Source organism: Pyrus communis, chromosome 2, assembly GCF_963583255.1.
Source record: "Pyrus communis chromosome 2, drPyrComm1.1, whole genome shotgun sequence".
Classification (NCBI taxonomy): Eukaryota; Viridiplantae; Streptophyta; class Magnoliopsida; order Rosales; family Rosaceae; genus Pyrus; species Pyrus communis.
Window position 1 is genome coordinate 17,012,751 of NC_084804.1, and position 24,581 is coordinate 17,037,331.

Here is a 24,581-nt window from a genome sequence, read left to right on the forward strand (position 1 = left end):
AATGAATCCAATATTTTCCAACTTTAATTCTTATTCTCCAGAATTTGAAACATTTTATTTTATTTTTCTTTCTTTGTCAAAATCAACTCATATCTTGTCCTACATCATCCCCTAATACTAACAATAAATCATGTATTATAAATTGTCGATCGATACCAACCTATCACTTCACAAATAAAGAACAATTAACAGTTATTTGTTGACAGCAATAGTAAACCACTTAAAAGTGTAAGGTGCAAGTCATTTTCTAACTTCACACTAGCATAGGGAAAAAAAGGAAGTCATTTTCCAAGTAGAAGAATAAAACCTTGAGGTCAGTGGTCGGGACTTTGCAAGAATCAATCTGTATTTTGGAAATGATGTTTTCATTGAATACTGAAAATATGAAATCCATATACAATTTAAAAACAATAGAAATATGATCATGTGTTGTAAGGTCATTTTCAAATGAAATATGCAAATTTGAGATGTAAAACCCATATTTTACATCTCATTTATATTTCAAGAATATTTACAGTTTTTTTCTAATGAAAGAGATGCAAATTTGAAATGTCATTTATTTTTCTCTCTTTAACTGGTTAGGCTCGCCTCCAATAGATATATAAAAAAAAAAAAAGTAAATTTATATTTATATTTACATATTCCTGCCAATAAAAATATATAAAATACCAGTTTTAAGACGTTTTTCGTATCTCATTTGAAATGCTCTGATGATAGTATGTGATTGACTCTTTGAATTTAAATTTAGGTAAACTTTACATCAGATGTCACTCTAGACTAATTGGAAGCTACCTATTCAAAACCTATCTATACTTGGAAAGGTGAGATCTGAGGCAAATTCTATTGAGAAATAATTGGGGTTTATTCCTCCATGTATATTGTTCTTTATTTGTGTACTGTTTGACGGCCGGCATCAATCTATATCCACAATTAGCAGTGTTTTACTGTTAAATTATTCCTCCAGTACTTTTATATCAATTTAAATTTTTGTTGTTGTTTTTTGTCAATATTTTGATTATGGGATTTTTTTTACATTGAGTATTAAGATATATAAATATCGACAGTGCTCCCCTAAGGTTCTCTTTTTGAGGACCTATAAGGACCTCTTTTATATTAGTCATAGGATTAATCTAACAGTAGAAAAACTATTGAGTTTATATAATCCTATTACACTAAAACAAAATTAAAACACCAAAAAAAATAAAAATCGGGTTCACGCTCAAATTTTCGATGTTGAAGGAGAGCAACGCGACCCGATTTCACAATGCCCTCGGAAAATTAAAATTCTCTTCAAAGCTATGAAAAGGTATTTCGTTTGTGGTTGTATGGATTTCAATTTCTCCCTCCCCGATGTTGAAAAAAAAAAAAGTGGAATGGAAGCTATAATTTAATCGAGAGCACCATTCTTCTTTTAATTGGGTTTCATCTAATGCTCTCCTAATAGCACCATTCTATTTTATATTCCTTTGTGGTGATGGTTCAACCTCGACTCCATTCCTCCTTTTTTTTTTTTCGCTTCACTTTTAATTTTAATTGCATATTGTTGTATGATGGAAGAACAATCTTCCCAGGGACGATATCGAACTGTTAGCGATGATCCTCAAGTGTGGGAGCATAGCAGTAGAGAGGGAGGGTCGGCACGATGTCCTTGACAAAAGATTTCCTCTGAGATTGAACGGGTTGCAATTTTGCTCCTCTCGCGAAGCAGGAAGGAAGGATGAGCATGAAGCTTGTTAGCGTGTTTTGATTTTGTTTAGGTGTAATAGGTTTATATATATAAACTCATAAATTTTTTTTACCATAAGATTAATCTTATAACTCATATAAAACAGGTCCTCACAGGTCCTCAAAAAAAGGACTTTAGTATCTAGAGTTAAATTGATTTGGACTCGTAGGCTCATACTTTTGGCAAAATAATTTATAAAATTAGCACGAAAATTGATCTTGAATTGTGAGATGTCAAAGAGTTTATAGAGAGTTCTACTTTAAGAGAGTCTTTTTAGCATTTCTCATCCATATTTTACTTTCAACTAGAATTTAGAAGTTGATATTTGTGACATCCCACATCGCCCAAGGGAGCGATCCTTAAATGTATATTCCAATCCCTACCTAGCACGAGGCCTTTTGGGAGCTCACTGGCTTCGGGTTCCGTAGGAACTCTGAAGTTAAGCGAGAAGAGGGCTAGAGCAATCCCATGATGGATGACCCACTGGGAAGTTGCTCGTGAGTTCCCAAAAACAAAACCGTGAGAGAATGGTAAGCCCAAAGCGGACAATATCGTGCTACGGTGGTGGAGCGGGCCCGGGAAGTGATCCGCCCCGGGGCGGGATGTGACAATATTAATTTCTTCATTCAAGCCCATTTAGTCTAGTAAGTAGGGTATTATTATTCAACCCACTGCGTTCCATGTTCAACCTTCTTCATCCCTTGATATAAATTAAAATAGTCATATCGCTTTGTACTAAAAAAATTATCAAATCCGAAATATCAATGAGTTTGGAGAAGTGTTAAGAGTTTGGATATTATAATTATGGAATGTGACTATAAGGGCATGGTGCATGTTTATTTACAAGGAGTGGAGTGGAAATGAATAAGTATCATTCCTACTCATGAACTCATTAACATTTAAATGAATGAAAAGTAAGTGGGTCCTATAGGTTTTGAGTATGACATACCAAACCTTCCATGTTCAACTCTCCTCATCCTTAATATAAATTAAAGTAGTCATATCGTTTTGTATTAAAAAAATGATCGAATTCAATCAAATTCTAAACATCAAACAAATTTGAAGAAGTGTTAGGAGTTCGGATATATTATAATTTTCGATTGTGACTCTAAGGGCATGCGTGCATGTTTAATGACAAAGAATGGATTGGGAATGAATAAGTATCATTCTTACTCGTAAACCAATTAAAATTTAAGTGAATAAAAAATGAAGTGGGTCGTATAGGTTTTGGGTATGACATATATGAAATGAAGGCATCTCATTCAAATAGGAGAGTTGTTTATCTCATAATCATTCATTCTCATCCCCATACAATGTATGTAATCATACCTTGAATAAATACTCTTTTCTTACTTGTAAATTGAAGAGTTTCGAATTTTAAACGTAATATAGTCTCAACCAACCTCACTAGTGGACTAGCTCGAGTGGCCTATTAGTGGTTTGCTCTTTGGTTGATGGTTTTTCATATTTTGTTTGGTAGAATAGTTAAGTGTAATGATGCAGTAATATGTCTTTCTCATATTGAAAAAGATAAGAAAATTCAAATCACCTTCCTGATTGTGAATAATTGTTACTCATGTTCCGTGTTTATCTTTTCCCCTCTCTTTCTCTATAAAAGAAACGTGTCGGATATTTGAAAAAAGCAGCTCAAAATATAGACTTACGCTATGTTTGGGTGAAAAAATTTAAGATTACAAAGGAATTTAAAAATGAAGGAAATTGAAATGACGAGATTTTATTTTCTAGAATTTGTAAATGTTATTGTTTGGTTAACCTAAAAGAACAATGAAATTGAATACGGAATTAGTTATTTTTAAACTCTCAATCATAGAAACTGAGAAATGACACCTATTTACATGGAATTTGAACTTGGAATTTGGAGGTCCCAAATTCCAAGTTTTTTTTCATCCGGAAATTCTAAATTTCTATGTTTATGAATCCAAACAAGAGAATTGGTGCCTATCAATTTATAAATTCTGACTTTTACCAAAATTTCGTGTTTATTTCTCGCATCCAAACATAGTGTTAGGGTATTTCTTAAGGGAAGTGTTATTGGCACTCCAAAAATCTCATTCTACACTCCTCATAACTGTATTTTTTTTTTCCAAATATAGAAAGTTTGGAGTATAAAATGAGATTTTTGGAGTGCCAATAATAATTCCCTTTTTTAATCTTAATTATTCTCTTAAGTTGGCCCATAAACTTGGTCCACTCCACGTGTCTTACGTAGGATGATATTGCATGCTAAACCCATATCTAAGTGGATAATTTTTTCAATGCAATCGGCATACAAGGTGGTAGATCATGTGTCATTATACAAATGGTGAGATATGTGTGTTAAAAAGTTAATAACTTAAAAAATAAAATTTCCCACCATTTACATAAAAACACATGATGTATCACTCGTGTTTCCGTCACAATGAAAAATTGATGCCTATCAATTTATAAATTCTGACTTTTACCAAAATTTCATGTTTATTTCCCTCATCCAAACATAGTGTTAGGGTATTTCTTAAGGGAAGTGTTATTAGCACTCCAAAAATCTCATTCTACACTCCTCATAACTGTATTTTTCTTTCCAAATATAGAAAGTTTGGAGTATAGAATGAGATTTTTAGAGGGCTAATAACAAATCCCTTTTTAAATCTTAATTATTCTCTTAAGTTGGCCCATAAACTTGGTCCACTCCACGTGTCTTACATAGGATGATATTGCATGCTAAACCGATGTCTAAGTGGATAATTTTTTCAATGCGATCGGCATATAAGGTGGTAGATTATGTGTCATTATACAAATGGTGAGATATGTGTATTAAAAAGTTAATAACTTAAAAAATAAAATTTTCCACCATTTACATAAAAACACATGATGTATCACTTATATTTCCATCACAATGAAAAATTGGTGCCTATCAATTTATAAATTATGATTTTTTACCAAAATTTCATATTTATTTCCCTCATCCAAACATAGTGTTAGGGTATTTCTTAAGAGAAGTGTTATTGGCACTCCAAAAATCTCATTCTACACTGCTCATAAGTGTATTTTTCTTTCCAAATATAGAAAGTTTGGAGTATAGAATGAGATTTTTGGAGTGCCAATAACACTTCCCTTTTTTAATCTTAATTATTCTCTTAAGTTGGCCCATAAACTTGGTCCACTCCACGTGTCTTACATAGGATGATATTGCATGCTAAACTGATTTCTAAGTGGATAATTTTTTCAACGCGATCGGCATACAGGGTGGTAGATCATGTGTCATTATACAAATGGTGAGATATGTGTGTTAAAAAGTTAATAACTTAAAAAATAAAATTTCCCACCATTTACATAAAAACACATGATGTATCACTCGTGTTTCCGTCACAATGAAAAAATTTTCATCTAAATGAGATTAATTAAAATTTTATAGACTAATCAGCTCATATTTAATGATATATTTGCATTGTCAAAAACAGCAGAAGTCTAGAGATGATCGGAAGAAAAAACTGTCTCGATGCTTACTTTTGGTTCCGCGATAATTCTTCTAGAACTAGAACACTGACGATGCTGAGAGATTAACGTGAGGCTTTACGGTTTGATCGCAGAAGAGGTAAAAGGTCAAATGTCAAATGGGTGTTCAAATTTGATTGATCAGAAGCAGATACGATGAAACCATCAAATCGTCAAGTGCTTTTTTCTCATCTTTTGCTTTGCAACTTTGACTGTCAACTCAACTGTGGAACAAAATCATCAAAATAACTAAACTTAAATCTAATTTTTAGTCAAACCAACAAAACAACCAATAACGTAAGGCGAAAAATCAATGCTATGCAAACAAAGAGGAGAATAAACAAATCAATAAGGCTAGGGGTGAAATTTTGACTGAAATTTTCATTTTCGTCGTTGAATTTTTCATTATGATTTTTGAATTTGAACATTTCCAAATAGATTGGATGAAAATTGGAATTGTATATAGAGGTCTCAAAAATTTTGAATTTCAATATAAATTTTCCGATGTATTCCAAACTTATTTCAAAATATTTTAATTTTATCTTAGTTATTTGCAAAAATAATGTATTTCGTAGTTAACTTATGTATTTTCTGTATGTTCATTGTTAGTTTTGGTTCTTTTGGATAAATTTTATTCATAGTTTTTCTATTAATCATGGACCAAATTAAAAAAAAAAAAACAATAACTTATATATATATATATATATATATAAAAGTTCGAGAATATTCACAAACTCGTAAAATATATGAATTCTTAATTATGTTCTACGGGGGTGGTGCTCCCTGCTTGTCAAGCCATCCATGCATGTCAAGCAGTTGACATCCATTGCTTTAGGGATGACATTCCTGCACATCATCACGTGTTGCCTTGATCTTTTCAAAAAAAAAAAAAAAAAAAAAATTATGTTCTAAAAATTTCGATATAACTCTAATTCCAAAAACTTTGAGTAATCTGAAAATCACGAATTGAAATTTTTTATTTGATCCAAAACTTTTGAAATGAAAAATTCCAATCCAATACGTTGGAAAAGCATTCGTACTTAGGCGTTTGGACCCAAGAAAGAAAAACAAATCAATAGGGCAGGGGAAGCTTTGAATCCAGTAAGAAAATGGGCCTACATCTAAGCCCACATTCTAATCTAACCCGATCATTTGATAACCTGGCCCAGGTTTAGAACACCCGACCCGTTTTTATTTCCCTGCGAAGACACTCGCCCCGAATCCCCTCTCTCGCTCGCTCGCTCGCTCTCGCTCTCTCTCTGTAATCTCAATGCCACAGTCCGATATGTGAAACCAGAAAAAAAAAAAAGATGGCGTTTTGGAGTAGAATCTGGCAGTCGAAGCTGCGGCAGTTTTCCTACCAGTTCAAGGCTATCCCTTACGCCTCTTTGATCAACCCGACTGCTGCACATTCGAAAGCATGCGTCTCAGAAATCCCACATTTGATCCCTCACGGTAGACCAACGGATTTCGGCAGTAAAGTCAGGTTCTTTGCTGCTCCCGTCCAGGTACTTATTCCCGCATGGCCATCTGATCTTCTGGGTAATCTAATTTGTTATCCAATTCTGTGGGGTTTAAATGTTTTATTTGTTTATTGTATTTTGTGGGTTATTTGGATAATATGATGATATTGAGAAATCTGTAGTAAGTCATATTTGATTAAACTGGGATGACTTTGCACTTTATTTGTAGATAGATATTGGGAATTTGTTTTTTTATTTTTCTTTCCTTTTTCTGGGTTTTGTTTTCTGAGGTGAGCAGTTTAGGTAGAATGTTACATTTGGTATTGAACTTTCCATCTATGGGCATCGAAGGTTGAGGTTTACCACTGGACCGGAGTGCTGAGTGGTTATTTTGTTTTTTGTGTTTTGTGTTTTGAGGTGAGCAGTTTAGGTGGCATATTTGGGGATTATGTTTGGGGGTGACTTGTGAGATATGTGGGTATTCATGATTTTGGTAATGTTGAATGATGTGTGGTTTTAATTCATGTATTGTTCAGTTTCAAACAAATACAAAGAAGGTAGAGCAAAGCACGAGCGGTCCGCAATTGAATGAGAAGATTACTGCTGAGTTCGTTAGGCTTGTGTTGGATGAAGGTACTATCTTTTTATAAGTGATTAAAGATTTATGAGTTTATGTATATCAACTTTGTTTAGTGTGTTTACTTTGAAATTAATATTAGGAAGTAATGGTACAAACACCATATTGGGTTTCTGAGAAAATGATGGTAACAGTGTAAAGATGTTGTATTTTGGATGCAAATGCTGTATTGTTAAGGAACTGATAGGAGGAAGCAAATGGCATTCAGGCCAAGGGGTGTCTCACCGAAATTTTGGGTTGATACTTATAGGGTGCACGAATTTACTTGTGAAGAAAAGGAAAGAAAGTAAGAGAATGAAATGGTTCATCAAACAGTTTCTGACCGTTGATGGCGGAGAACTGAGAAGCAAAAACTAACAGTTGTTATTGGAAATCATCTTCCAGTGAATCACAGCCTGTCTTGTGAATTGGCGGTTCTAAACTAAATACTCAAAGGGAGTGAATTGAGTATTGAGAGTTATGAGAGTGTCGAAAGGAGAAGGGAATGGAAGAGTTCTCTCTGTTATTAAAAGAGGGTGGTTTCAATGAAATTATGAGCTGGAGGTAGAGTAGGAGTGTAGTGGACCTCTATTAGATGCCATTCTAATTTATTTATATGTGCAGAGCATTTTATTGTCTCAAGGCGTGAAGCTCTGGAACGGGCAAGGACACTTGACCTTGATTTAGTTGAGGTAATTTTTTTTAATCATGTAACGATGCCTAATTTTCTCCAAATCAATTATCTTTTCTTGTCTCTTATTACAATACCAGACTGAGAGGGGTTTTTTCATGCTACTTTCTCTGTCATTTGAGCTATGATATTTAATTCTTTGATCCTTATCTGAATGGTCAACTTAAACCACGTTTTTATATAGTAGCAGATTTTGTTTGATCTACTCCGACAATGAGTTAGTTCTCTTATTGATTACCAATAACTTTTCTTGTATTTTGCACAGGTTGAAGCCAGGGCTGATCCTCCTGTTTGTAAAATCATGGATTTCCACAAAGAGAAGTACAAAAAGGAATTAAGGGAGAAAGAGAAGCTTAAAATTAAGGTAGGTTATGGTGTATATTTATGCCTTTGCCTTTGATGCTAAAATGAAAAAGCAAATGATAAGATCTCTCTCTCTCTCTAACTTCAGAATCAATTGAAACCTTTTTGTCTGGGTATGGATTTGGGATGGAAGTGTTTTTGAAAACATTGTGGACTTCGTTGCTTCCTTACTTTTATGCTTTTTGCGCTCAAGTGTTTTGGGTTGGGAGAGGGGAAACACATCCCATATTCTCAATAATGTAAAAATTTGCACTACTGATCTTTTAATGGCCGTGATGATGCTAGAAACAGGTAACAGGAATGGTAACATTGATACAGCGATACCTCCATTCATTACGCTCTGTAGAGTCAAATGAGCATTATTCCTCAGATCTACTAGATGTCAAATTGTCCATAGTGGACTGTAGTTTTAAGTTAATTCTATTGAAAACCCATATTAGTAAACTGCTTATGGTTCTAGGGCGGTCCACTTCTTTCTCCCCCCTGTTTTTGTTTTTGGTTTTTTCGCAGCCTTTCCTATGACGTCGTGCTAGAGTTTTTATTTTGGTGATGTGCTTTTAGTGTTTTAATAAGATTTGTAATCTATGCAGTCTGACAAGACTTTGCGAGCAGATTCTAAGGAAGTGAAGTTTTCTCCAAAAACTGTAAGTTATTTTTTCAAGTGTTCTGTGTTTCCTTTCACCATCAATTTATACATCTTCGAGCAAATGTCACTTTTTCAGATTAACGGAAAATATGTTGCTTCTGTACGGGTTGCTTGGAGATAACAGGAAAATTGAACTCAAAATAAAGAATTTTTATCATAGTATCTTTTTTAATCTTATAATTAGATTTAAACTAAGAGATGAAAATTTGTCGTTATAATACTTTATGTCTTGGTGTTCGTCGCTATACTGGGTTATATAGTGTACATTGGGTAAGCAAGTCACCTCACTGGCTGGACCATTTCTGTTTTTATTTTCATCTCTTGATGAATATGGTGATTACATTTTGAGTATCAATGTAGCAATGTTATGATTTGAAACACATTGCTGAGTTCTGATGTTACAAAATACGTACTACTACTGATTTCAGGAAGCTAAGGACCTAAAGATGAAAGCTGATATGGTGAAGAGATTTATGGAGAAAGGTTACCGGGTGAAGGTACTTATTCCTTTTCCTATCCTTGTAAACACTACAAACGACTGAAGTTACCATTTGCATAAGAAAAATCCTATTTGACAATTCTAATAAAATATCTCAAAGCCTTCATATGATCACCAAAAAATTATCAAGATGACGGACCCTTTACACAATCTCCTGAAACATTGCATCACTTCAAAGTTCAAATCCAAATAATTATGTGTCAAACTTTCTGTAACTTTAACCTGAAATTACAATCTTCTTAAGATTTTGTCTGACTTGTCGGCAAACACCTGTGATGTGTTAGATTTATGTAATTAAAACTGAAATTGCATAATTTTCTCAATGCTCCAGTTCAAACGAAATCTCTGAGTTCAGGGTTATAAAGAAAAACAATGTCATGATGATTCTATATGCACCACTCTCTTTAATGGAGGAGTTCAAGTGAGACTTTGGCAATGGGGAGATAAATATTCCAATTTTTTCTGGATTTCATGTTTGCTATGGTAGCTATAGCCTATTGGCTTTTATTCATGTTTTCCTAAAAAAATGCGTTGTGGGAATTGATAACTACTGAGTTTGTTTATTTACAAATGACTCTTAATAGTGAACTATGAATGCAGGAGGGGGTTGATTTGGTTTAAAATCTAAACATTTTTACACAACGAGCTTTTGAAAGAGTTTATAGGAACTTTGATAAAAATTTGGCCCTTTTAAAAAATGCCAAAAGTTGCATCATAAGTCAACCTAGAAGTTGACCCAAAAAAAAAAAAGCCGACCTAAAACATGGTGCTGTTATTTGTTAATTTCTTGATACATCGATTTCCCTATATTTTGCTTATTCCATTAAAAGACAGATGTATTTCTCTACTTATTTTATTTATTACTGCACCATGTTCATATGTATGCTTGTCTAAGCGAACACCTTGTAGAACCATGGGATACGTTGTGTTGTTTTGCTAAATATGTCTGTTGCATGGATCTATCACAGCATCCTTCAGTGAAAGCTGCAAGAATGAACTAATATTTACCTGATTGTGTTGTATGGATCTGAAACAGTGTACTGCCTCGGATGCTGAGAATAAGGACTTAGGAGAATTGTTTTCTCGTCTCACTGTGTTGGTATTGCCAGATGCTCTTTTATCATTGTTTTGTATTCATTACTCTTTGTCTTCCTTTTCTCCCACTCTGAGTTAGACAACCATTTGCAGATAGAAGATGTAGCTCTCATCGAATGTGAGCCAACGCTAGGAAAAGGAAAAGAGGCATTTATAATCGTCAGGCATGTGAAGTTTGGCCCATCAAAGAAGGGCGGTGCAAAAAAAACAAAGACTGTTGAAAAAACTAGCCCTGAGGCTCAAAAGAAGGGTAGTGAGGATGCAAGTGGCGTTACTTCACAGGTTGATAATTCGACTGTGCCACAAAGAGCCTCCTCTCAGTCAGATATTAGTGATCCAGACACGTTGCATGTCACACCTACAAGAGCATGCACAACTCCACTGCCCTTGCGAGAATCCTCTTATGGGACTCAAAATAGGCACGGAAATAATGAGTCGAGGAATCCTTATTCGCCAACAAGAGGAATGGATAATAGGGGGGCGGGAATGAGAGAACCCCATACTTCATATCAAAGAACAGGAACACCAACTGACTTGCCCTTCTCACCAACAAGAGGAATGGATAATAGGGGACCGGGAATGAGAGAGCCCCATACTCCATATCAAAGAACAGGAACCCCGATGCCACCCTTCTCACCAGTGGGAGAACCCAGGCAAGCTCAGACGAATGCACCTGTATTTAGAAACTTGAATCCTCCTCCTAATGATATCCCCAAGCAAGAACCCTCAAGTCCTAGTGCTCCCCGTACTCCAGGACTTGGTTTTGGGATATTTAGCAATCCGAAAGGTGATGCTCCTGCTAGACAAGGTGTATCAGAAAGGATCCCATCAGATTCAAACTCGCCTGGTTCAAGACCTGATAGCAGCCAAAGACCAGGCACCAGCACAAGCACGGATAAGGTTGGACAACGAGGATTCGGGATCTTCAGTAGAGAGCTCAAGTGAGAACCCAAACCGGATACCTAAGACAAACTAGGATGCAGGCATAATATTTAAATGTGATGAAGTGATGATTATTTCAGGAATATATTATTACGTAAAAATAATTAGTCATTTTATGAACCCATTATTTTGAGATGACCAGAGAATTGTCTTCCCCTTCAGAATTCAGTTTTGTGCCCGGTAGAGGGATGCATGATGACTTTTTTGAAGTGTAAAGGGACGACGTCTCTACCTCGCTCGTTGTTTTTTAGTCAGGCACTCGTTGTTTTTTAGTCAGGCACTTGCACACATATTTGATAAACATTTTCACCATTCCTGGTTACTGTTGAAGTCGATTGAATCAAATAAGCTTTTCGGTTGGACCGAAAGTGATCGGTGATTGGGGTTTTTTAGTATGCTCCAAAGTATGTTGTAGTAAGGGTTTGAGCCGTTAGATTCTTGGTTAAAGATTCAATAGCTAAAATTTGGTGACCCAAAATTAGGTTGAAATACATTAGAGCATGGTAAAATTTGTGTGGCCATAAAATGAAATTAACTCTAAGTGAGAGGTTTTAGATTTGATTCTCGCCAAAGGAGAATTTGAACTGTATTATTGGAAGGCTTATCCCAACATCAGCCCTTTGGGCTTTGGTGTTCTATTTGAAGTCCATTGGAGAGACATAGCAATCTGGGCTCCCAGATTGCAGCCCATACATTGAAACCCAGCCCAAGCACGACACCAGCCTAAGGGCTACGGTGTCTCATACGCTGCGACGCACTGGATCGCGTCCTCCCTCGGTTTCACTGTTCACGTGCACCAGATCATACCCTTTCATAGGCTCCTCTTTTGGATCCTACCCCTTTCTTCTGTTCTCTCTCGCCTTTGGGCCTGCAGCCCAACTAATATCAACCCAGCCTAATCTGGGCCTGGACCTCACGGCAGGAGACTTGCTCAGCCCACCCGTGGGCTTTGGCCTATAGTTTTGGGCCCCGAGCTTCGATTGTTTAATATTTTTAGACAATTTGGATTATATATTTTTTCACCCACACTTTAATTTTGGCCCGAAGTCCAAATAATTAATTCAATTATAATTTTAGAACTGGAGTTCTATTTGCATATTTTTCTCGTTGCATATTTCTGTGTGTGTATATATGCGTTTGTCTGCAGGAACATATGAACCTGAAGTTCATAATTATTTTAAAACCTGAGGTTTCAATAAACATGCCTTGTTTGAAAACCTAAAGTTTTTCATTACAAACATTACCCATGGAAACCCAAAGCTTTTTCATGCGAATTTAACCAATACATGTCTATTAAAACATGAATGTTCTACTCCTATGTGAATTGATTGATTTTTTTTTTCTCCATTGCACTAATCACATATTGTCCTTTATTTTGTGATAGGAACATTTCGAATTTGAACAAACTCGACTTCACCGCTTTGGAGGTATTTGGAAAAAACTATCTCAAGTGGGTCCAAGATGTGAAGCTCTACCTCATTGCAAAGAATTTGCGTCCCGCCATTAAAGATGAGACAAACAACCTTGTTGGCGAAGCTGAGAAAGCCACCGCTATAATCTTCATCCGAAGACATATCCATGATGCCCTGCAAACTGAATTTCTTGCTAAGGATGATCAACGAGCACTATGAGTCGCTTTGGTTGATCGTTTTGATCACCAAAAGGACATCTTATTGCCTGAAGCAAGACATAACTAGCAGCAATTGCGCTTCCAAGACTTTAAGTTTGTGAATGAATATAACTCTGAAGTTTGTCGAATCCGATCACTTCTCAAGTTTTGTAACGAAACTTTGACCGAAGAGGATATTCTAGAGAAGACCTATTCGACCTTCTCTGCTACTAATATTGTTCTGCAGCAACAATATAGAGCTCAGAAGTTCACTAAGTTCTTGGATTTGATATCTGTTTTACTTCTCACTGAAAAGCAGTACCAACTGTTGATGAAGAATCATCAAGCTCAACCTACTAGGGCGACTGTTGTGCCTAAAGCACACTATAGCACAAACCAACACCCAAAACACCAAAATAGTCGTGGTATGGGTGGCCATAAGCCACCTCGCCAAGGTCAATGGAGCCAAGGCCTATCTAAGGGAGGAAACAAAGCCTAAAAGCGCCCAAACCTCGCTCCCAAGGCCCTAAACTTCAAGAATAAGGGCAAATCACTTGAAACCATGGATGCGGATATGTGTTATCATTGTGGTTCAAATGACCATTGGTTTCGTGTTTGCCGAGCTCCCCAAAAGGTTGTGGCTGAATATCATTCTCATCGTAATAAGTTTGAATTAAACTTTATGCAAGTGGAGGAACCAGAGAGTTTGAAGATGGAGGTTTCTGACTTTTAAGAGGCTTTCAAACCTATGGAAGATTAGAATCTTAACATAGACTTATTTTTTTACTTGAAATAAGACCTTGGGGTTGAATTCCACAGTAGTGGCTGAACCCCCCCTGTTTTTTGGTTAAGTTTGAACAATTTTCCTTTATGTTTGGATTATTTGTTGGTGATTTGTTTTTGGATATTTTAATTAATTTCCGTCCTTGAATACTTAAAAATTGTTTTGAATGGATATTTATTTTTTAGAACTTTTATGCATATGACCGATTGAAATTAACTTTTCATTCTAGGTATGACTAGTGATGAAGTTAGTTGTCTAGCAGATAGTGCAACCACACACGCCGTTTTGCATGAACGCATCTATTTCACTAACTTCATACCCAAGACTAGCACTTGCACACATATTTGATAAAACATTTTCACCATTCTCGACTACTGTTGAAGTCGATTGAATCAAATAAGCTTTTCGGTTGGACCGAAAGTGGTCGGTGATTGGGGTTTTTTAGTATGCTCCAAAGTATGTTGTTGTAAGGGTTTGAGCTATTAGATTCTTGGTTAAAGATTCAATAGCTAAAATTTGGTGACCCAAAATTAGGTTGAAATACATTAGAGCATGGTAAAATTTTTGTGGCCATAAGATGAAATTAACTCTAAGTGAGAGGTTTTAGATTCGATTATTGCCAAAGGCGAATTTGAACCGTATTATGGGAAGACTTATCCCACTCTCCCTTCTTTTGGTGTAGATAATATCACTTGTTAAATTTTTTTTTTTTTTTGTTAATAAATGAAAAAAAAAAAAAACAAAGGGACATATTTGGAAACGGGGCCCTTATGCTAAAGTGGATCCAAACCCATATGTTATTCAAGGCTCCGAACCCGGTGAAAACAAAGTCGTATATATACCACGTGGCGCCCAAATTATCGTCCTTTTCCAGTGCACACACAGTTAGCCCTAGCGCGAGCGCCAGAGACACACCCTCTCAAATTCAAGCTCGGACCAAATCCTCTCCGCTCTCAATTCAAACCCACACAGTCTCAGTCAGCTCTTCCTTCGTCTGCGTCCGCGTCTCTGCAACTGCAATTCTTCTTCGTCCTCCTCCTTCTTCTTCTTGCTGTTTCTTCTGCTCGTAGCTCCACTGGAGGTACAGATTTCGAGCTCGCCTTAAAACCCTAGCACCATCTTTGTTTATTAATGAATTTAGGGTACGGGTTTGGGTTTGGGAGATGGTACAAGGGAAACGTGGACTGTTGTAGGTTTTTCTGCGGTTTTGGAACTGTTGAAACTCAAAGCCAGATGATTTAGGCTGGAATTACGAATTAGGGCACGGTTTAGTTGCTTTAGTTTTGTTCAACTCTGCTTTTAGGGTTTTGGGATCGGTAATTCGTTTAAAATCGGGTAAAATTGAAGGTTTTGGTTACTTCAGTTGTTAAAGGTGTTACAAATCTGGAAATTTGAGAAACTATAGTTTCATGAGAACTCAGTTTATTGGAGAATTATGTTTTGAAAACTTGGTTCTATATTGGGTTTATTGGGTTTGTGCAAAATATAGAAACTATTGAGTTTAAAATGTATAAATTTGGTTACTCTCGGATAACTGCAGGCTTACTGGTCTAGTGCTTGGAAACTAATTGTTCTGTTCATTGATTTTTTCCGAATTGTTGCAGATATCGCCAGAACTGAGGTTTACCCGTGAGGTTATTTGTGCTACATTGTCTGGTTAGAAGAAAGGTCTGATGGATTTTGACGAGTATGATTATTTAGAGAAAACAGTTGAAAATCCTGAACCACCGAAATCAAAGGAAACTGCAAATGGTGGTGAGGAAACATTGAAATCTGGAGAGAAAGGTCGCAGCCGAAGTTCAAAGCACAAAGGTGACGAGAAAGGTCACGATGAGGAACGTCACTCAAAGCGCTCAAAATCTGGAGACGAGTCACGTGAACGTGATAATGATCGACACAGAGAGAGGGGATCTTCTCATCACCGCTCACAGTCAAGAGACAGAGAAAAGGATCGCCACAGAAGTAGCCGGGATCATAGAGGTAGAGAAGACAGAGAAAGGGAGGAAAGAAATGGTAAGGAGAGAGATAGGGAAAGAGACAAAGAGCGGGATCCTGGTCGTGATAGAGACAGGAGAGAACGTGACCGTGAGGGTGACAGGGACCGGGAGAAGGAAAAAGAGCGGTCACGTCGAAGCAGGAGCCATTCAGAAAGGCATCGAAGTGATCGGGATGAAAGAGAAAGGAGCCGGGAGGTGGAGCATAAAGAAAGAGACAAGGAGAAGGATTTGAGGGAGCGGGAAAAAGAAAATAGGTATTATTTCGATTCCTATAGTTTAGCCGTTAAATTCTTTGTTAGGCTATATAGTTTATTTTTGGATGACCACCATCCTTTGTAGCACAGTGGAGATTACTGATGGAAAGTCATTGCATGAGCTTATTACTATTAGTGCATATTAACCGCATATGTGAACCTTAAGTTATTTGCAGTTTAACATAATTTAGATACTGAACTCCATTTTATAGAAAGTTCATATGCTACTTGGGTGAAGACGTATCAACTTAGTCATCTTTTACTTGTTTTTCTACCCTCTAAACTTGGATTGGATTGCACTGATTAAACTTTTGGAGGAATGTTATTGTTTCTCATAATAACGTGCCTTATTTTGGGAGTGGATGATGTACCTATTTCTAAAATGTCGGGTGGACCTCTTCTTCTGTTCCCAGTTGATTTAGACAATAGTTCTTATGGGACACCATCGCAGCCCGTTTTTTAGATATGCATTTCAAGGGGATTACTTTTGGAATAATGCATTAGTGCCTTTCTATTTTATGAAATCAGGGATCTAAAGGATGTTAGTTTTAGCAGTTAAGGAGTATATTATGCTTTTAATTGAGCATCAAAAGAATATAACATACTTCAAAGAATAATGCACCTCTTAAGTATGATTGATGTTAAATTTTGGACCTCTGAAATGTCTTGGAACAATGTGAGCAGCCACTGTTCCCAATTTGTTGAAATTATGATTCATGGACCAAGCACCCTTCAAAAAGTTATGGTGGAACAATTTGTGTAAATCTGTTATCGAGGCCAAAGAGACATTTACTGAGAATCCTTAGTCAGAATTTTGTTGGTGCAATTTTTGTTACTAGTGCCTACCAAACCTTTTTGTGGCGTCAATATTTTTTTCGTCATTTGTATGTATGCATATTTGTATGCAACAAATTCAAATGGGCTGTTTTCCATGAGTGACACTTCTGTGGGTTACATAATTGTTGGACCTGTGACAGGCATCTGTATTTTCCTCCACCCTTTTCTCTCACTTGTACGTGCCATTTATAATGGCAGCATTTTTGGTTGTTTGGGTAATGTAGTTGTGTTGCTCAGTGCACTTTAGTATCAATGTGACAATTTTGGGAAAGGGCTGATGGTTAGGATGGTTGTGTTTGTGTATTATTTGCTATATTTGCTCTGTGGTATCCCAATGTCATCACAAACGCATGAATTAGGATTAGGGTTTCAGGCTAAACTGATCCAAATTGCTAATACAATTTTCTAGATTGAAGTTCATGTAAGTTTTTGGTTTTTGATGTCTCTGAAACTGGAGAGCTGGTGAGCTGCTTTGCATTTATAGTGTTGGTAAGAACCTTGGGGAGAAATTTATCCGCCAAAAAGAGAATCCTGTTCATTATAGTAACATTTTAAGTTAACGGAGACTCTGTCTGCAGAAAAAAAATTGCATATGTCCAGCTACATTTTGGTAACTAACTTTCTTTCTTTTTGCTAAGTGGTCAACTCACTTGACAGCAGTGATTTAAAAAACTAGTTTTAAGACTCGCCTAGGTGGATTTTGGGGCGGAGCTATGAAGAAAACGCCTCTGCCCAGCAGGAGTGGACTATAGACTAGCCTAAATGCCTAGGCGACCTGGGCCTTTGAATTTTTTTTTTTTTGAAAAAAACCCAAACCCAAAACAACGTTGTTTTGGGCAAGGTTTTTATAAAATTCATGCTAATTTTATGTTTCCAACTTAGTTTCTATTAGTTTATTATGACTTTATGGTGTGAATTCGAGAAATAATAATAATAGTCAAATATTTGATTGCTTGACATCCATACTTGATTGTTTTACAAATTATTATATTTTATATCTACATATATTAAGTACTATAATAATTTTAGGGACCGTGAGGCTATCGCCTAGGCGAGGGTATTCATGAAACGCCTTGGCTCGCCTTCGACTTTTAAAAATTGCTTGACAGTGAACCAGTTGTTTACTTATTTGTAGTCTCTGATTGCTCAACAGTTTGATAAGTTGCTTGCCTTTTGTTTTTATTCAGCCTAGTTTCACATGGGTTCTGTGCTGGATATGGAACCGTATCCATCTTGAACATTTAGTCACCTTTTCTGCGCCATAGATTGTTATTTCTTTCCTCCCAATTATTTTCCAGCTTGGATAAGTGGGTTCATGCTATTGTATAAATGAATATTCTCAGTTAGTCATACTTAGCTTCATAAGTTACTTGTATTTAACACCATTAGAAATTCTGAATATTGAACACTAGATTCTGGGAACTCGCAGATATGCTAGAGCAATCATCAGGTGGTCTTTCTGGCAATTGGGCCAGGCACAGCTCAGGTCATGGGTCTTAAATGTTTCTTCTAAACTTTGTGGACTCTATTTAGAAGCTTGCAATGCAAGATTGAGGGTTCAATGTTCGAGAATTTGACCACGGTGGTGATGTCATGTAATGCTTTTCGTTATCGTCACCCTCTGAACTCCGTTGCTTAATTATATTTATTCTGTTGCAGAAATGCTGGTGGGGGGAGAGATGGGCTTTGCTTAGATAAGCACCTCATCTTCTGATTCTTGTGGGAAATTCAGTTTTCAGTGGTTACAAGATTGGCTGTTATTTTCTTAGTGTATATATGTACTGTTATTTTCACTTGTTTGATTGCTTGCCTTTAGGGTAGGCTGACCTTTGCGACCTTTGGAAGATATTTTTTTCTTCTTTTGTGATCATTGGTGCTGGAGAGGACTTTTGTGACCTTCCTTTGCAAGCTTAGATACCTGCTATTATTTTACCCAATGTGTCTGTATATGTACAAAAAATTATACCACATACAAGCTTTTATTCCCTGATATTAGAAATTTATGCAGATTGCTCATCTTACAGGTCTCACCTTTGGAGTTGGTATTTTTCAGGCTCTTTCTAAGAGTCACGGTTAAAAAAGTTGCATCATTTTAAAGTGACGTTTGGGTGTGACTGCAAGTAGATATGGTATATGTTTTCAGTTTATAGGGTTATCACTTTGCTTTGTGTGTTTATGATTCTTTTTCTGGGACAAAAGCTTCTAACAGGTTCCAAATAATTGCAACTAAGTCCTTTGGTACCGCCATCCATACAACTTGATGGTGCTGTTTCATTTAACATTATATTGTGCATAGAAGGTACCAATCTGTTAATCCATTGTTTGAAGTTGGATTGCATGCATTACCTTCTTAGCAATTATCATCAATATTCTAATTTCACTCAATTGATATATTGTACTCCAGGTTGGTTTTTATTATATATTTGATAACAGAATCCTTTCTATGTATCATTCAGGTTGTTTTCTTTACCAAATTAAGCGATTTTATTTTGTTCAATTTCAGGATCCGAGGATGCTTTATGTTTGATCTTTACATGTTCTTCCTGGATGTATTTTCCAGAGAGATTAATGTTTTGTCAATAACAATACAATTGTTTGTCAATTTCTCATTTTTGTGTTGCAGAAGACATAAAGACAAAAAGGAAGAAGGGACAGAACCAGAGGCTGATCCTGAAAGAGATCAGAGGACAGTATTTGCGTATCAGGTATAGCAAATACGTTGGTATATGCATTCTATTGTGTTATGTTGAAAGTTCTATCTTCTAGATTCTTATATCTTAACAACAACTTTTGGTGAACAAATTTGACAGATTTGTCTGAAGGCAGATGAAAGAGATGTATATGAATTCTTCTCAAGGGCCGGAAAGGTTTGTAGATTTCACGTTTATCTATATCATGTTCATTTAACAAATCATAGACGGTAAAGATTCTACACTTTTTAGCTAAAGGGACTTCTTGGTTTGAATGCATTATGTTTTGTACCTTATATTAATTATGTAATTGCAATATTTGTAACAAAAACAGCTTAGCATCTAACATATAAACATACATGCTAGAAAGATGTACTGAGGAACTGTATCTTTTACCATATTCTAGACAGTTTAAATTTGCTGTTGATTCAGTCCTTGCTTTAACTAAACTGATAACTGGAAAGTTTCCATAATGATTTGATATTCTAATTAAGCGTTTCTGTGGCTGTAGTTGTAAGTGTATTTCTGTCACTGTTTATATAATAGCTCTGATTTGTGTTTCAGGTCCGCGATGTACGTCTTATTATGGACCGCAATTCAAGACGTTCAAAGGGAGTTGGGTAGGTTTTTGTCTATCTTGGTGGCAAAAGCTGTGGTCATTAAGAGAAATTGAGTTAAATTATTGGGTTTAAGATGGTGTGAGTTTAAAGTCATTTGGTTTTGTTGACAAGAAGCTATGGATACATTCTATGTGCAAATAAGACTGTCCTGATTAAAGTCAATTGTTCACCGTTGGAATTTGGTTTTGGAATGGCTGCCAGTTCTTCCTTCTCAAGGGGCTTACATTCCTTATTTACATTTTCTTGTGCAGTACGTGGCTTCATTAGATCATTCACAGTGTTAGAATTTTGCACCATCATCATAGGAAATTTACAATGATACAGATCTCTTTGTCTAAATGCAATGCATATGGTGTAGGTTATTCCAGCTGGTCAAATGATCATAAAAAGGACATTTTTCTCTCCTCTTATGTAAACCATGTTTGGAACTTGCAGTAAAATCTAGCTAACATGTATCTGTATGGGCAGTTAGGTTTAAATCATTCAAGAATCTAATGTTGTCTAGTTTGCAGGTATATTGAGTTTTATGATGCGATGTCAGTACCTATGGCAATCGCACTCTCTGGTCAGCCTCTTCTTGGTCAACCAGTGATGGTGAAGCCATCAGAGGCTGAGAAGAATCTAGTTCAGTCAACGACATCTGTTGTCACTGGACCAGGTGGGATGATAGGCCCATATTCTGGTGGAGCTAGAAGGCTGTATGTTGGAAATCTCCATAGCAATATAAAAGAAGATGATCTCCGCCAGGTGAGTACTTTTGTGACTTGATTCTCATATTGGAGACTCATTACGTTTACGTTACATAATCGAGCTTGCTCTTGGTGGTAATTTTTTTGAGCACTTTTGTTCACAGTTCTTTTTTTTATTTTTATGTGGAAGTATTGCTGTTTTTTGCAGTTTGGCTCGCTTGATTATTTCAACCTTTAATATTTGATATTATACAGGTTTTTGGAGCATTTGGTCCTGTAGAACTGGTTCAGTTGCCTCTTGATGAAACTAATAACTGCAAAGGTTTTGGATTTGTGCAGGTCCGTTTTATTAGAACTTGCATCTTAACCAACTGTGGATATAAAATAAGCATATCTGTCTGTATGGCGGTTCATTATAGCTTGAGTTGGAGATTAGAATTGGCTTTAAAATCCCACCCCATCCCCACCAAAATGTCTATTTGAGTTATTCAAACCACCACACCACCCCCCCCCCCCCCCCCCTCTCTCTCTTTCTCTTCTTTTCTCTTTTATTTATTGCAGCATATCACACCAATTCCTTTCCAGATGCTTTATGTGCTAGTTTATTGGATAAATCAAATTCATTGAATCAGTTACTTGCATGCAGTTTGCACGTCTTGAAGATGCTAGAAATTCTCTGAGTTTGAATGGACAATTGGAGATTGCAGGTCGAGTAATTAAGGTAATGGCACTTTATCATATTGTTATTGTACTTCTTTCACCAAAAGATATGCTTGCGTTGTGTACTCTTTCCAAATTCATTAATTAGGCCGTGTGGTAGTTCTTCAACATCATGTGTTTGATGCTTATAGTGGCATGAGTGGTGCGTGGTATGTTTGTTCATCTCAGCTGGTCAATTACTGATGCTTATACTGTGCGATAGCGTATTAGCTCAGGTTTTCTTAATATGCACATTGAGTAGCAAGTAAATGATGTGGTATGTTCACATTAATGGTGCACGTAATTATTTAGATAACTACAAGCACTAATTGATGATACCATTAGTATTGTGACTATTGTCTTAAATGAGTGCAAAAGCCTTTTTACTTCTGTGATTCAAAATATTTGAATGTTTTGTGGTGATGTGTCAGTTAACTGCTATCATTTTGATTTTAACTGGATGGATCAGTGGCACTTAGACTGTTGCTTATTTACCGGAATCCTCATTTTTTATTTATTTAGGTGTCGGCTGTTACAGACCAAGCTGGAATGCAAGATCTTGGAGCAAATGCTGGTGATTTTGATGATGATGAAGGCGGTGGCTTGGTTAGTAATATCGCTCATTTCAGATGGCTTGTGCTTGATAATTCAAAATAACACACCAGTCATGAATTATGTTAATGTTTACTGGTTTCGGTATTTTTTTCCCTCCTTGTTGCTTTAACTAGTAAGATGTACTTTGCCTCTCAAGGCATTGTTGACATCAGCACTACAAAGAACGGGCAGTTTGGAATAGAATGAGATTACTTAAGAGTATCTGTACTGCATAATTTTTTGCTTGACCTAATTGAAGGTAATTGACATGTTTTGATAATCTTAAAGGCATTGAATGCGCGCTCTCGAGCCATGCTTATGCAGAAATTGGACCGTAGTGGAACTGCACCAAGGTTTGTCTTCTCTGAGCGCGTTAGTGTATTTTGATTTGTTTTCATTAGTCTTACATTGGCTTTGCTTGCAGTATTGCTGGTCCCTTAGGCACACCCGCTGTCAATAGTGCAGGCGTTTCCTTACCGATGGCACCAATCCTGGGAGCTGCACCGGTGGTTTCTTCTCTTGTTCCTCCCATTGCCTCTATTCCTGGTTTTGCCGGACTTGGTGTTGCAGGGCTTCAAATTCCAGCAGCTACTCTTCCTTCTGTAGATACAATTGGTGTTCCAAGCGAATGTTTACTGTTGAAAAATATGTTTGATCCCACAGCTGAGGTTGGTGGTGGATTCCTTTGATAAATATAGATTTTTCTGATTCTTTTTCAAATTTTCTTCTATGCCGTTTATTTAACTTCTTGTCTTGGTTTTTGAGCAGTCGGAACCAAACTTTGACTTGGACATTAAAGATGATGTTCAGGAGGAGTGTTCAAAATACGGGACTTTGAAGCATATATATGTGGACAAGTAAGTTTTATTTGTATTATTTATATGGCCCTTCCGCTCTATTGTATACATCTAACTCACATTCTTGTCAATAAGCAGGAATACTGCTGGACATGTGTACTTGCGATTTGAAAATACACAAGCTGCTATTAGTGCTCGGCATGTTCTCCATGGAAGGTGGTTTGCTGGAAAGATGATCGAGGCAACGTTCATGGTAATTCATATTTTTGGTGACCACACATGTCATTGATTTTGCTTCGTATTCTGTTTTATGAGAATGTCTGTTTATTCGTGCAGTTGCCCCAGACCTACGAGGCTAAATTCCCGGAAAGCAGATAGGATAAGGTAGCAAATGTAGAAAAAGTAGCTGGTGTATGTATGCCTTGGTGGTAGCCTTTAAATTTTGGTCCAATTTTCGTGCGAGCGTTTGAATGAATTGTTATCGCCAGGGCTGTCTGAAAGAAGGGATGTCATTAGGTGACTTGGAAATTTTTACAGCCAGTGTCAATTTACAGAATACGGGTTTGTAGAACGATTGACGTTCTCATTGGTTGAATTTTCCAGTTTGCGTTTTTGTTTTGGTCTTAGTTAATGGATGGGGTGCTGTAACTAGACTTGTTCAGTAAATTGCCTCATGGCTAAAGTCCTGTATTTGCTAGTAAAGAAGGATTTCAAATATTATGTCTTTTTTATGTTTCGAATGCAAAATCGAATTTTGAAAGTTTCACCCTTGACAAGCTGAAGAAAATTGGAAATCGAATTGTAGTTTTTGGGTCAGAGAAATGGGGCATGTAGCTGAAATGGTATTTGTGTGATTTTACTTCATCTGACTAAAAGAACAAGAGTGCCAACAACAATTATCTTATTTTAATGTGGGTTTTATAGTGCCTCCTGGTACAGCTTTTGGAAAAGCTAAAAGCACTTTACGACAATCAAAAGAACAACTTTACAAAGCACTTTCAAATACATTTATCAGAAAGGATAATGTTAGAGAAATTAAATTTTTTTAAATCTAATGATGTGGTTGTTGATGATGATTGGATTATTATTTAAGCATTGATTAACGTGCTTATTTTCTATTGGTGATACATCATTTGGCTTGCAAATTTAGTTTAAAATCATGGAACTGGATCCCCTCCGTACCCAAAAGAACTGAGTCCAATGATCAAATGATCCGGATCATTGAAATTTGATTTGGTTACAATTATTATAACTTTTAGGGAGCTCCTTTTTGTAACCGTTGGATCAAATTTTAATGGTTTGAATCATTTGATTTTTGAGCTCAATTCATTTGGATCCGGAGAGGATTTGGTTTCTAAAATCATTACTCTTTTAAAAATGATTCTAATAAAAGCGCTCCTAATAAATCACTTACAAAAGTATTTCATACAGTTTAGAACGGAAGCTTAATCTGATTTTGCCTCCGCCGCCGCACCAGT

General features: G+C 36.3%; 2 protein-coding genes across 2 annotated transcripts; both read left to right on the top strand.

Moving 5' to 3' along the window:
- Positions 1–6,457: 6,457 nt before the first annotated feature.
- Positions 6,458–11,663, top strand: LOC137725394 (translation initiation factor IF3-1, mitochondrial-like). The gene is made up of 8 exons (XM_068464059.1): positions 6,458–6,726; positions 7,218–7,314; positions 7,922–7,989; positions 8,254–8,352; positions 8,942–8,995; positions 9,426–9,494; positions 10,533–10,595; positions 10,685–11,663. Exons 1-8 carry the CDS (start codon positions 6,529–6,531, stop codon positions 11,534–11,536), a joined length of 1,500 nt encoding a protein of 499 aa, XP_068320160.1. The 5' UTR covers positions 6,458–6,528; the 3' UTR covers positions 11,537–11,663.
- Positions 11,664–14,810: 3,147 nt separating this feature from the next.
- On the top strand, positions 14,811–23,863 carry LOC137725143 (uncharacterized). Its single transcript, XM_068463732.1, has 14 exons — positions 14,811–15,007; positions 15,531–16,177; positions 19,638–19,719; positions 19,825–19,881; positions 20,269–20,324; positions 20,837–21,071; positions 21,269–21,352; positions 21,660–21,734; positions 22,235–22,318; positions 22,595–22,659; positions 22,731–22,974; positions 23,075–23,163; positions 23,242–23,356; positions 23,440–23,863. Exons 2-14 carry the CDS (start codon positions 15,600–15,602, stop codon positions 23,479–23,481), a joined length of 1,806 nt encoding a protein of 601 aa, XP_068319833.1. The 5' UTR covers positions 14,811–15,007; positions 15,531–15,599; the 3' UTR covers positions 23,482–23,863.
- Positions 23,864–24,581: the final 718 nt, after the last annotated feature.

Bases quoted from the DNA above. Each gene is read 5' to 3' on its own strand.
- LOC137725143 (XM_068463732.1), top strand. From the start codon at position 15,600: ATGGATTTTGACGAGTATGATTATTTAGAGAAAACAGTTGAAAATCCT. The intron at 16,178-19,637 runs GTATTATTTCGA...TTTGTGTTGCAG, and splicing joins GAGCGGGAAAAAGAAAATAG to AAGACATAAAGACAAAAAGG. The intron at 19,882-20,268 runs GTTTGTAGATTT...TTTGTGTTTCAG, and splicing joins TCTTCTCAAGGGCCGGAAAG to GTCCGCGATGTACGTCTTAT.
- LOC137725394 (XM_068464059.1), top strand. From the start codon at position 6,529: ATGGCGTTTTGGAGTAGAATCTGGCAGTCGAAGCTGCGGCAGTTTTCC. The intron at 8,353-8,941 runs GTAGGTTATGGT...TAATCTATGCAG, and splicing joins AAGAGAAGCTTAAAATTAAG to TCTGACAAGACTTTGCGAGC. The intron at 9,495-10,532 runs GTACTTATTCCT...GATCTGAAACAG, and splicing joins AGAAAGGTTACCGGGTGAAG to TGTACTGCCTCGGATGCTGA.